Source organism: Branchiostoma belcheri, unplaced genomic scaffold, assembly GCF_001625305.1.
Source record: "Branchiostoma belcheri isolate BF01 breed outbred unplaced genomic scaffold, Haploidv18h27 scaffold229, whole genome shotgun sequence".
NCBI classification, from domain to species: domain Eukaryota; kingdom Metazoa; phylum Chordata; class Leptocardii; order Amphioxiformes; family Branchiostomatidae; genus Branchiostoma; species Branchiostoma belcheri.
The window spans coordinates 118,027-132,218 of record NW_017803813.1 but is presented as its reverse complement, the minus strand read 5'-3'; the positions used below and the strand labels follow the sequence as shown (position 1 = coordinate 132,218).

The 14,192-nt window shown below is 45.7% G+C and overlaps 1 protein-coding gene across 1 annotated transcript in view; it reads right to left on the bottom strand.

Moving 5' to 3' along the window:
* Positions 1 to 3,278, bottom strand: part of LOC109470526 (transforming growth factor-beta-induced protein ig-h3-like) — a 31,256-nt gene extending 27,978 nt beyond the window's left edge. Inside the window, exons 1-2 of the mRNA XM_019769489.1 lie at positions 3,084 to 3,278; positions 1,264 to 1,362 (exon numbers count right to left, since the gene is read on the bottom strand). Of these exons, the coding sequence (XP_019625048.1) occupies positions 1,264 to 1,362; positions 3,084 to 3,190 (206 nt within the window). The 5' untranslated portion in view covers positions 3,191 to 3,278. The remainder of the gene's footprint in view (positions 1 to 1,263; positions 1,363 to 3,083) is intronic.
* Between the last annotated feature and the right edge of the window lie 10,914 nt (positions 3,279 to 14,192).

Below are 14,192 nucleotides of genomic sequence, written 5' to 3'. Positions count from 1 at the left end.
TCTACAGCTACTAGGTGGGATGGCCGACTAAAGCCTCTACCAGTCTTCAGGAAAAAATACTAGAAATTGGCAAAATAGACTGAATAGTATGCGAGAGGAGTTAGCCGGCCAGAGGAGTACGATTTGCAACTTCTCCTGATGGCTAAGTCCTGTGGCATTTAGTATTTTGTTTTGGCCAAATTCTACTACTGTATTTTTTCAACAACTTGGGAGCCTGGTAGAACCTATTACAGACGGTCACTCTTGCTGAAGGTAAATAGCGAGAACTGAGTTTGGGAACCAGTGCTCAACGGAGTCAGCATCGCCACAATGCCATGAAGAAAAACCTCCAGTCCAGGCTGGCGTTGCAAAGTAAGGACCGCAGGAGTCTCCATGTTCTGCACCGTAATCAACGGTAAGTCTGCAAACTCCTTTCAAGGTAGGACAGAACCTTTTGTATTTCCAACATAACTAATACAGACATATATCGAAGGCACTACGAAGCGCTTCTAGCTCTCTTTGACTGATACATATGTCCGTCGAATAGTTATAGAAGTCACAATACTTCATTGTTTGTCATAAGCCATTGTCTCCCGTGCTGACATGCTATGATCTCTCCGTTCAAGTTTCAAGGTCATTATATACATATATATGGTAATTATTTACTAGTCAATAGCAACATTGGGCAAGGGGAGGGGGGTGCACTGTACAAAGCACTCTTATATTGTTGTTATGTGTGCATGTGGCCCTATATATATGTTTTGCAAGGCATAACCAAGCATAACCGAATTTCATAACAATCCGTCCATATTTGTTTATTCGGAATTGCGACTAATGCAACTGCGACAAATGCAATAGAGTGGCTATCCAGGCAACAATACCTGATATAGGACACCACGTTGAAGAAAATATACATCTATAGTTTCTAGAGTAATGCAGCTAAACCACAAACGCGCGCGCGGGAAGACATGTAACCTGATACTTAGTGTTACAGTACAGACTGTATATAGTGGATGGGTGGGAGGGCTGACGTTTCATGTGACCATTCGGGATTTCATTCACACCCTCCCAACAAAACAGTTCTAAGTGTAATAATGTTGGTGACCTTATTATAAGGATGATGATTTTATACGTTATTTTTGTAAGATAAGTCTGATTTGTCTTGTAACTAGGAATGAGCCATCATGTTTTGTTTTGCGCAGTTGGTCATAGTCTCTTGAGACTTACTGACAGACAGAGAGAGAGAGATGTTGTAAAGAGAAACACGTCAGAGGTCGTACTCACGTCTGTCTCTCGCAAATCTGGCGGTTCCAAAACGTCCTGCAGTTTGTCCAGTACTGTTTCTTCGTGCCGGAGACCTCCTCCACGGCGCACACATTAGGTCTGTAAAGGTGAGAGAATAACTTGTCAGAAAAAAGTCGTTATGGCAGACAACGTTGTTAAGGTGCGGGTACATTTGCAGTTTTCTTTTTTAAAATTTTATTTGCAGGACTGGAGTCACACGACCATGTACATTTACCTAATTATGTTTTAACAGTAATTATGTTTTAAAAGACTGATGAATTATAAATGTTACTCTTTCTTGAAACATTACGGTTTAGAATATCTCCAGTGAAGCTGACAGAACAGACCGTCGACAGGGATCTACAATTTGTGTATTTTGTTTGTGTTGTTAGCCTATTGTACGATGAATATGCCCCGACCCTGATGCATTTGTAACCATGTAATAATTGACGCGGCAAATAAATCGTTATGGCTTAATTAGTTTCTAACTTTGATGAAGAAAAGAAGTGCTGAGATGGCGGGATGGCTGGTGTGATATATCCCCATGGCAACGGCCTGTCTCCATAGTAACGGCATGTCCCCATGGCAACGGCATGTCCCCATGGCAACGGCATGACGCATGCTTATTGCGACGCCGGGGTGCCATGGAAACGCACAAATGCTGACAGGCAAACTTCATGGTGATGACGCAATCTTAGGTTTTACATGACGGGAAATGAAACCTTGCGATCTCACATTTAAAGATTTTTATGTTTTCCTTTGTTATTTTGGTATCGAAAAAGCGATTAAAATGAGGAATGCAGGATAGTCGGGAGAGTCCCTAGTACCCCCCCCCCCCTTCCCCCCAGGGCATCTGTGTCCTCGACTGGAAAAAGCGAAGGTTTAAACTTGAAAGGTCGTCTGTTATTTGTTCCAGACTTTTCCGGCCGGCCGCTGACTCACCAGACCGCCTGTCTGTCTTCATCACGCCGCAAATAATCACGCCCGACACAATTGTAGCAAACTCTGGACCGAATTGTAGCAAACTCCAGCTGAAGTTTGCCAAACACATCAGGGCACAATGCAATCTAGCAGGGGTCATTAGGGGCCAAACGAAGACAAACAGGCGATAAAACCGCGACCAAAGACTGGGCAAACAGAAGATAAGACCGACTATTGGAAAGCGAGCGGAAAACCACAAACGAGAGGATGATGTAGCGAAGCTGACGGGCGCTACACCTCCGCTCGGCAGTGTCGCGACATGAGGACGGTCATGTTGCAAACTTGGCGGAAGCTCAAGTCTGCGCCAGGCCGGATCGCCGCACCGCAGTCTGATGGTGTTTACCGGGGTGGCAAAACTTTGATCACACAGCCAGCGGGAAAAAAACAACCACGCCGCGGACAAAGCTCAATCCGCCCCGCTTAATCACAGCAAAAGAGCTGGCGGGGGTTACTCTCAGCCGAGTAACATGATCCCAAACACCTTCTCCTTCAAGTCCACAATGCTTAAAGATCCTTAAAGCCTCAAATCACTTCCAACTGTTGTTGGTGTCGGGACGTCTACTCTCCAAGCAGAGGTTGGTGGGGAAGATCGTTACCTTTTTATACATACCCCGTTTTTCTGTCGCTACCTCAACCAGAGGGGGTAGCGACAGAAAAAACGACAAAAACCTGGAGCATATTTAGAAAGGTAACGATCTTCCCCACCAACCTCTGCTTGGAGAGTAGCTTACACCCAGCCTTTGACGTGGCGCTTCGCAGACAATAAACGATAAGAAAGAACTTTCTTTTAAAACTTTACCAACTTTTCTATGAAGGAAAGGACTTGGGAAGTGACTCACCCCTGCTCGTGTATTTTTTCGGACCACTGGTAAAGCACGTTGTAGCCAATGCCGGCGTAGGCGACCTGCAGAGCCGCGGCCAGACCGAGTAGGACGAGAGGACGCATGGCGGGACCGTACCGAGCACAGAACGAGCCTTAACGAGCACTGATTAACCCAGGTCTGCTGACGACAGCCGAGTTCGGTCCGAGCGGCCTCCGGCAGGCTTTATATCAAATCTCGCGAGGGGCGGGGCTACAGGTCACGTGACGGAGAAAGTTTGCTGCTAGCTGCCGAAGTTTCCAAGGAGGACGGTTCTTCAAGCAGATGTAGGAAGGCGATTTCTGTCGGTAGTGCTTAAGCTTCTCGAAACGTTGATACTGCGTGCCACAGGAATTATGACTGTCTGGAAATAATTATGAACTTACACCAGCTTCTGCTTGGACATGGCGAAGGGGGCAGGAATATATTAATGTGGCAGATTAATCTCCAAGCAGATGCTAGGAAGATGTCGTAACTTTATGGCTTTAAGTACGGCGGTAGATACCTCATGTTCCTAACAAGAAATTGCACAGAAAAGCTTAATCTTCTTTGCCTTTTTTTGTAGTCCGGAGTGTCGTTTTGTGGCCAGAGCATTTCGGGAAGGGAGCCTGCCATTACCTATAATTAAGTGAGGTAAATCTTAAACACAGTGACAGAGCCGAGGGCTTATTGTTGTCTCCACCAGACTCCTTTGCAGGCTGAATAAATAGTAGAAGTCGGTCTAAAAGGGATGTAACTGACCAGGGGCCCGGTCATAGCAGGCACATTGGACCCCCTGGCCTGTTACATGCATTTTTAGGCCAATTTCTACTATCTATTTTATCCTAGAAAGGAGTCTGGTGGAGACTAGGCTTATTGTCCCTTCCTAAGCACCACTCTCCCCATGCACATCAAGTCGATTTAGTCAATTGCGCAAGAAATGAGCCATTGACAGCTCACTATGATAAGCAAATTCCCCAGAGCAAAGCTATAAAGATCCGTATCGCTCTGAACAAAGAAAGGAGACCTCTCTGTAAGCTTAGTAAGCCTAATGATGTTCTCACGCACACACAGAACTGACACAATGGCTAGGGTAGTATGACGTAACCTCCAAGCAGATACAAGGGTCAGACGCAGTGTTTACACCTGTTTTTGCAACATGTACATTCATACATTTATTACACTGTGTATGAGCCGGAACCATCCAACTATGAACAACCCTGTCGCACCAAAGTCGGGTAGTCACTGGAACGGTTTTCTTCTGTTGTTGTTTTGTGTGTGTGGGGGGGGGGATTGGTCGTTGCTAACGTTGTTGTTGTCTAGAGATGTCGCAAGGGCAACATCTTACCCCCAAAATAGGCGGCATGCCCTTTTACGTAGAGCTTGATGTTTATTAGAGCTTGAAGTCTATTATTTACTTTCGTACACTACTTCCATGTTACCCGTAGCCGGACCGCTAAAACTTAACAAAGTAGAGCATAATATTGATGTAAACTACGCAGGGCCTACTTGGGCCCTTAAGTTATCACAAAGAAAACCCAGACTGCTGAATTTAACGTAATACCACTGCCTTTCTGAATTTAGCGTAGAAAGAAGTCAGGCAGAGACGTGTACGGTCCCTGTCGCTCCCTGCCCGGTTCCTCCACTAGACTTCTTTGCAGGCTCAATAGATGGTAGAAATGGGCCTAAAAAGGGGATATAATGCATTGACCAGGGACATAGAAGGACAAGTTTGCCTGCAGGCTAAACTCACCTGGCCAGTCATATCCCTTTTTGAGGCAGATTTTTACTTGACTTGTCTTTATTGCGATCCACACTTTGATAGCTTACGAAAATTGTATTGTAGCTATTCTTCCTGTGGTCCTTCAAGACACACTTGACACAAATTTACAAACATAAATACATTGACAACAATTACAACATATTAACACAGCTTAAAATTAAATAAGGCTATATACATCATCACCACTTCATTACTATACTATTTATTCAGCCTGCAAAGGAGCCTGGCAGACACCAGTACGGTCCCGACCCTTGGCACAGAGACAGACACCGGTCGGTGCAGATCAAACTGCCCGTGCAGGAAAACCTGCCTGACTCACTTCCGCCGACCTTTGGCGAGGAAAAAACAACTTACAGTGTTAACTATGCGGGTATCTAATCTTCAAACAGATCTTTCCGCGGTGGCAAAGAAAGCTGTGATCAACCAACCGACAAACAATTATAATCTCCAAGCAGATCATACGGTGGCAAGACAGTATCCATTGGCCAGCTAATCTTCAAGCAGATCAAAGTCGTAACCAACCAACCAACCAACCAACCAACCAACCAACCAACCAGCCAGCCAGCCAGCCAGCCAGCCAGCCAGCCAGCCAGCCAGCCAACCAACCAACCAACCAACCAACCAACCAACCAACCAACCAACCAACCAACCAGCCAGCCAACCAAACAATACTCCCGGGGCAGCTGTCAGAAAACAGCACACAGAAAAAGGTCACCAATAAACCTCTCATTGGATAGTACGCATCTCCGAATGTATGAATATATAGGTGTTCTTTTTCTTACCTCTAGAGTTGTTAAAATTATGTCATATATGGGCACCGTATTTACTCTCTATGGTGTAATACGTCATAGGTGTACTTATATTTATCGTTGAAGGTGTATTTTACTATAATTATATAAGAGGTCAAAGTTCAAGGTTAAGGGAACGTTATTCTGATGTGGTTTCTTCATATTTCATTCCAAGGAAACGAATATCACCCGAGTTCAAGGTTACCGATTGTAGTCATGCGTCACGTGACTTAGAATTGACGTCACGGTTCTGTTTGGCCTTGGGCACATTTCTGGGCAACGCTGCCCGTCATGCTTTGCCCGTACGTGAGACCGGAAACGGAAGTGGGGTACCGGACGGGTGAGTGTTGGCAGCACAGATCTAACGCTGCGCAAAGATTGATCGATTAGCAATAATATTTGCTTAACTCGGATTCTTTAAGCCTTACTGTAGATAACGTTTTCATAGTGTATTGAAGTTTCATAGACTATATGATTTATACGGTCGTGAATAAAAGAATTATTTGTTAATTAAAAGTGTACACGTAATTAACTTGATCATCGTCATGTTGGCACATATTTAACCTTGTGGTATATATCTTTTAGCTGTTGTTATTCCGAAGTTGTTATACCGAGCTGCATTTGTGAGAGAAATAAAGGCAGTGCATGACAAAAACGTGATCTGAAAGACTGAGTAAATCCGTACGTGTACATGTAATTAAGTTAATAATCGTCATGTCACATATCTAACCTTATGGTATATATCCTTTCTTTGTATAAGCTCCTTGGTTGTTGTTTTTTCCGAACTGCATTTGTGTGAGAGAGAAATAAAGGCAGTGTATGGCAGAAACGTTAGCTGAAAGACTGAGTAAATCCGTACATTACTGTACTAAATAAAAGAATCATTAGTTAATTATTGGCGTACACTTAATTGCCCAAATCATCGTCGTGTTGGCACATATTTGACCTCATGGTACATGTATATTTTGTAGTTATTCCGAACTGCATTTGTGTGAGGGAGAAATAAAGGCAGTGCATGACAGAAACGTGAGCTGAAAGACTGAGTAAATCCGTACGTTATCTGTATCGCACCCGCAGTGACAACCATGTTCACTGCCAAGTCCGACCCCGTTATCGCGCTAAGCCGGGAGCCGCGGCCTTTCTGCTGCGGACATGTTACCGGCAGTGATACGCCTGGTGTTATCGGGACATGGCGGGCGGGCGTGACGGACGCACCGAGGGTATCGGGATGATCAGAACAGCCCGGAGCACGCTAGCCTGGCAGCCAGACCGTCGGCAGGCTCCCCGGTACCTCTATCTAGCGCACCTAGCCTGGCTGCCAGTCCCGTCACAGGGTCACCACACTAGCCTGGCTGCCAGACCAGCGTAGGCTCTACGTAGCCTCTAGCAGACTTCCGGAGGTCGTATGACGTTATCGGGACTTGGCGACCCGGCTTGACGGACGCACCGTGGGTATCAGGCTGATCAGAACCGCCCGGAGCACGCTAGCCTGGCAGCCAGGCCATCGCAGGGTCACCACACTAGCCTGGCAGCGAGACGGCTAGAAAGAGTAGAAATTGGCCAAATAGAGAGATAACATGCCAGGAGATTTGGTCCGCTGGGAGTGCATCCAGCTGTCTCCCGAAGCCTGGTAAAGGCTAGGCTCCCCGGAAGCTCTGTCTATCTCACACTAGCCTGGCAGACAGACCATCGCAGGCTCCCCAGTATCTCTGTCCAGCGCGCTCTATATAGCCTGGCAGCCAGGCCACCGCAGGGTCACCACTCTAGCCTGGCAGCGGGGTCGGTTTCACATTTTGCAGGACGGCAGAAATTAAAAAGGCTGGCTAGAAATATCTAGCATGTCAGGAGAGGCCTTAACTTAACTGAGGCCGGTAAAACACCCCTAAACCGGCCTGTGGAGAACTATAACCAGGCTAGACTGGGGCCTGTAAACACCCCTGGACTAACCTATGAAGACTGGTAACCAGGCTAATCTGGGACCGGTAAAGTACTAGCCTCTACCAGGCTTCCGGAGCTAGGCGGCTGGAAAGAGTAGAAATCGGCCAAATAAGAGAGCATGCCAGGGGAGTTGGTCTGATGGGAGAGAACAGTTTGCCGCACCCCGGCATGCTATCTCTCTTATTTGGCCGATTTCTACTCTTTCCAGCCGCCTCCCGAAGCCTGGTAGAGGCTAGTAAAGTACCCCTAAGCCGCGTGACCTATGGAGACTGATAACTAGGCTACTGGCGCACACACGGCCGCCATCTTGTATACACGGTGCGACATTGATCTTGACGTAGTGACTGGGGAGGGCTTATCTGCAGGAGTAAGACAGATAGCAGCGGCAGGAGTTAGGCTTACACAGGATGTACGGGAGGTGGCAATATCACACAGCTGCAGGGGCAAGTCAGTCTGCCGTTTGTCGTCACACAAACTTCTCACAATCATATATTTCGGATAAATGTATTGCAGTAACTATCTGTATCTGTAAAGCCGCGGTATAATCGCAAAACAGCTTAAAACATTTTTTAATTTACATACTCATTAGCCCGAAGGCTAATTGTAAGGAATGCGATAACTTAAAAATGGTAAAAATATGCAGGAAAGTTGGCGTCGTTAGGGAGCCTGTAATCATTAGGCTATAGGCTAAGAGGTACCCCCGTTATTTTCCATTTGTCCAATGGTTAATCCTACTTTGCAAGTTACTCTCTTGAAGAGGTTTAGGCTTTGGCCTATTTTTGACGTGTTTTTGGGCATTTTATCAGACTCTTCTTTGTACTGGTATTTTCTTTTCTGTCCAGCCAGCTTTCTGGTGGCAAATGGACACTGCCTGGCCAATTTGATACTGGGTTGCATCCACCAAAAGATCTGCTTGGAGATTTAATTAGGTTAAGCCATGGAGCTTTCGCGGTTAAGTCACTACCAAGGATGCTTACCGAATTAATCAACGAGTTCATCACACGTATCAATAAGGATCTGAGCGACAGGGCTGGATTACGGTTTCCATGGTGACAAACGGCTTTTCTTTATCGATACGAGACACGCACTGTGAGATACAGAAGACAGTGTGTGAGGTATTCTCCCCAGACTTCCCGGATTACCATGTCATGGTTTATGCATTAAACTCCAGCTGGGGTCTTCAAAAGGGAGAGACATTACAATTCAGAAACAGCGCAGTGGTTGCGGTTTTACGTCAAGATCGTATCGTCACAGTTTTCCCCGCTGATCTTTGTGCATTGTGATGAATCATCGAGATGATTATGTATCTTAACTGTATTTACTTTTTTTATTAGTCCAACTAAGGAGCTTCAAATAGACCCTTGGTTCAACTGTGAATGGTGTAACCGAGGACATTATGTAGATAATGTCCTTGTTACAACCAAGGCTGCTACCCAACTAGCCAATGATCATAACAATGTGCTGATGAGGAGAAAAAAAAAAGACGCATAAAAATTTGTTCAACTGTGAAGGGCATAAACGCACAACCAGAACTGCCCAATAAGCCGGTGGTTATGAGGTATTTTCTGTTGATTTCTTGTTCCCAGGGCCATGTATACATTATTTTATGCCGAAATAAAGCAACATGTGATGCTTGCTTATCAAATCATACTATAGTTTGGTAGATTGTACTCCTCTATGTGTACATTTCGTGTGTTCCCGTAAATAGCTATATAACTGTAGAAACTGTAAAATCATGATGGGGAGGATATAAAATATGCCTTTGTGGCTTTTCTTCCACCCCAAGCACGTCCATTTCCATTGTAATGTCTTGAATAACTTTTATTATGTATGTGCTAATAAATAAATAAATAAAAAAAATAGCCTCCAGCTGATGACCCTTACGGAGGGCTAGCCCTGCTAACAAGGACAACAAACGCACAACAGGACGTTAACACTTCACACCTACAATTATGAATTTGAAGTTAGAGGATAAGTTTGTTTCGCATATTAAATGATATCAGTCAGCCTTTAGAGGATCAAAGCGTGGCTAATTAGCGGCACAGATGGGGTAACGAAATAACCAATCTTGTAAACAACAAAACATTGGGGAGCAAAACATATCAATGGCAGCAAACAACATAACATGCTTCGGGTCTGTGTGTGGTGGGAAAGATAAGGTAATAGGGTGATATCCACAGGCATTTATTGTTCAAGTTTATATACCACACACGTATGACAAAAATGCCCTTGTTGCTATAAATTATTTGTTTTGAGCTCCGGGTATCCTGCATGTAAAGCATACCGGCCGTGAACTCGCGATCAAATACATGCAATCTTTTATTTGTTTCTCTTGTGTAAAGGTACATGTAGTCCCGCAGCCTTTATGAGTCCGAAGGGACAATGGGTCATTACACTGTCTTTTTTTTTATTCCAAAATTTCATGATTAGACATGGTGACGGCATACTCAAGTTATATAAACTTATTTTATACCGTCACCAACGCAGAGGACAAATACGGAACAGGACAATACTCATTTTCACTTGAGTTAAGTGCGGAAAGTCGTGTAAAGTGCCTTTCCCAAGGGCACAAGATCGGCGGCATGTCAGGACTCGAACCCGAGACCTCTTTATTCCGAGTCAAGCACTCTGCCGCTGTGCCACACGACCCCACTGTAATACTCGTTATACTATCTATACGTATTAGGAGGCGGAGCCCATCCCTTCCCTTCAACAAAATCGTGTGTTATTTGATTAAGATCCCCCTTCCCGAGCGGCTGAACCGAGGCAACTCCTACTCCAAAACGCTAGGGGGCGCTTCAATGGGAACAGCTGGTACAGCTGCATGAAGGATTGTTTGCCGAAGTATGACGACATTTGCAAACGTAGGACAACAAGCGTCCCGGAAAGACGTGAGGGTCTCCGGAACCTGGAAAACTACCATGCAGGAATAGATAACTCTACGCTACATAGATTCGTTGTGATGAAATTTCGAGTTTTTAATTCAATGGAGGGCCTGCATGGGGTCCCGACAGCTCTCTACGCTAAATTCTGAGAGCCGGCTACGTAATAACCTGAACTAGAGTTCCACGATCTCATACCTTCGCCAAATGATGTTAGCCTTTATGAATAAGAAATATAACGTTACTAATCACCCTGATTATGCAAATAGGATCCTCAATTGCATGAATTATATCAGTCTGTTGATCATATTATCCACCAAAAGACAGTCTCATCTTAACAAAGAATGCCATTTTCTCATAAATTATGCAAATGTAGTCCTTATTTGAATAAGTTATGTTTAATTATGTTCACCTTCACTTAACTATCAAACACCCCAAGTATGAAATTCCAGGCAGTTACCACTACGCAATTATAACATTTTCTCATTAATTATGCAAATTAAGTCTTCATTTGCATAATCAATATTTGCCTGTGTTTCGTTCTTAATAACATATGTTACAAGTTTGAACTTCCTATCATGGAATGCAGCTGATTTATAGAATTTCCTCATTAATTATGCAAATTACATCAATATTCGCATAATTGTAATATCATTATGTCAAGCATCACTTAAGCTACCTACATACCAAAAATCACGATGATCCATCAATCGGTTCTTGAGTTATCCTCTTTTAAACATTTGTCCTTTAAACCCCCCTGCAGTTCTAGAGCAAGCCGCTAGGAGGCCTAAACTCACGTCACTTCTTCCCCAGCACAAGAGCTACCTACCATCCAAATTTCATCACCATAGCATGTCTGGATCTTGAGATATCAAAACCGGAAGTTCAGCTGCAGTACCATAACAAGCCGCTGGGGGGTCCAAAATCTAATCATTTTGAGGTCTCATCAAGACCTACCCATCTACCAAGTATCAAGACAATCCATCAAGGCCTTCTCAAGTTATCGTGTTGACAGACACACACACACACACATACACGAACGCCCCTGAAAACATAACCTTCTTGGCGAAGGTAATTAAGGACGCGGAGTCTTACAAGTGCCCAAAATAGATTCATCGTTTATTTTCTATACTGAATTCACGACAAAAAGAAAAAAATGCAACAAAAAGTCAGCTAAAATGTTCATGTGATTAGGCAAATCCCGCTCCGACCGGAATCTCACGGGAGAACCTGGAAATCCCGGGTCGGATTCCCGAGAGAGAATCTGGAGTTCCCGGCCGGGAGAATCCCGCAATAGAACCTAGAGATCCCGTTACCAGCAGGATTCCTACGTTAGAACTGGGAGATCCCGGGTCGGAATCCCACAGGAGAATCTGGAGATCCAGGGAAGAGATCCGGCCCCGGGCTAGATCGCGGTAGAATCTGGAGATCCCGGCCCAGAATCCCACAGGAAAATCGGGAGATCCCGACCTGGGCCAGATTCCCCCGGGAGATCCCGATCCCCGACCGGCTGGAAATTGCTTCCGTGCCTCTACACGCGGGGCTACACCGCGACCGTGATGAGTTAGCGACTCGCCGTGACCCCCGTGATGGGGTTCCGAACGAAATCATGCAACATTTACCCGACCGGCGTGAAAATACCGGCGGATTTATCCGCCCTGATGAGATGACGCGGCGAGCATGTGATGGACCGGGGGAATAACTCCTTATCTGACTCATAACGGCGTTCAGACATCGTAACACTGCACTAACACGGCGCCGAGATGAAGCCCCGCCAGAAGACGAATCATACTCGGGGTCCTTTTTAGTCACGCCCCATATTTCACATCGATACGATTCACAGAAGCCGGCAAAGTAAACAATCTTTCCCGTCCGCGTCTCTGGCATATTAATAGTCGGCGGAAATCCTGCCTGTAGATATATAACCGTCATCTGTCACCTCAAGTATCTCTTCTCCAATAGCCGTCTCCTTGGTGATTACGGGAACGCCTGGGTGGATGGCGGAGTCGTGACTGCCGCGGGAGCGAAACGTCCGTTTCAGAACCACATTAGGAAACAAACGACGTCTTCCAGGCTCCTCGGAACCTGGAGGAGACTTATTCAGGGTGCAAGGCGCGTAAATCACGAGCCGTATCTTCGCCACGGCGTCTGTTTCCGCGCCTGGTTGGTATGGAAAGCGGGTTTTGTTAAGGGTTCGCGGCCCCCGGGCTATGTCGGGCTGGAGATATTCGCGAACTAATCGGGAACTGCAAATGCCTCTCCTCAAGGCAAGAGGGTGAAATCAATTACATAGAACAGCGATATTAGTATTAACCCCAGCGCTGGGGAGGCTTAACGGCACGAGGTGCGGGGATATATCACTGTTCCTGTAGGGTACCATTTCTGAAAAGACATCAAACTAGAAAGGTAACATTTGCAAAGCACATGCATAATGTGCTTCGAGTTGGTCTAGCCTAACAAACTTCTATGTTTATTCTTACTCAAGCACATTCTCAGCCCCCCCCCCCCCAACTCTGTCCTGCCACTTGCTACATAACGTAATCCAACACGTAATCAATTACATAAAACAGCTAGCGATATAAGTATTAACTGACTGTACCGTTCACAAATACCCATGGACTATACACTGTCCTTGGTACTGACTACACCGTCAACAAATAATTACTCATGAGCTACACTGCCCTTGGTACTGATTGTACTATTCACTAATAACTTCACATAAACTACACTGTCCTTGGTACTGACTACACTATTCACTAATAACTACGCATAAGCTACACTGTCCTTGGCACTGACTGTACTATCACTAATAACTTCACATAAACTACACTGTCCTTGGTACTGACTGTACTATCACTAATAACTTCACATAAACTACACTGTCCTTGGTACTGACTATACCATCAACAAATAATTTCGCATAAACTACACTGTCCTTGGTACTGACTATACCATCTATGAATAACTAACTACACATAAGCTACTCTGTCCTTGGTACTGACTGTACTATTCACAATTAACTACGTATAAACTACACTGTCCTTGATACTGACTGTAATGATAACTATACATAAACTACACTTTCCCTGGTACTACACCAGAGATGGTGGCATCTAGCAGGTCGTTAAAACCCCATCCTCACTCTACAGTTGAATTTGCCTGATCACTGCCAGTGCCATCCGGCTGCAGCCTCCTCACCTCCCGGCCACCGATATCCCTCCGCACACACACACACACACACACACACAGATCTCGGATCTCTCCGGTTGAAATTGAAAGTGTACAGCCGACGAAGCACAGATTCAATCAGCTTGTTTATACGTGGAGTGGAACTCAATCGGCGCGCGGCGAATTTGTCAGCGTCCGATGGGGTTGATAGAAGGCCGGGCGGGTCAGGAGCGAGTACCTGCCGGGGTCATGCAGGTGTCAAGAAGCGGCGGCACGGCGGGCGCACCTGAATACTAAACAGTCGGGCGGGATTCTGTGGGGAGGGGGGTGGTTCATAGCCGCCATCTTGGCTGGTTAAACTCGGGGGGGGGGGTCAGGAGCGAGTACCTGCCGGGGTCATGCAGGTGTCAAGATGCGACGGGGCGGGCGCACCGGAATATTAAACACACGGGCGGGGAGGGAGGGCGGAAGGGGGGTTTCAGGTTTGTGACGTCATAGCCGCCATTTTGACTGGTTAAACTGTTTGTGTGTGGGGTCAGGTGCGAGTACC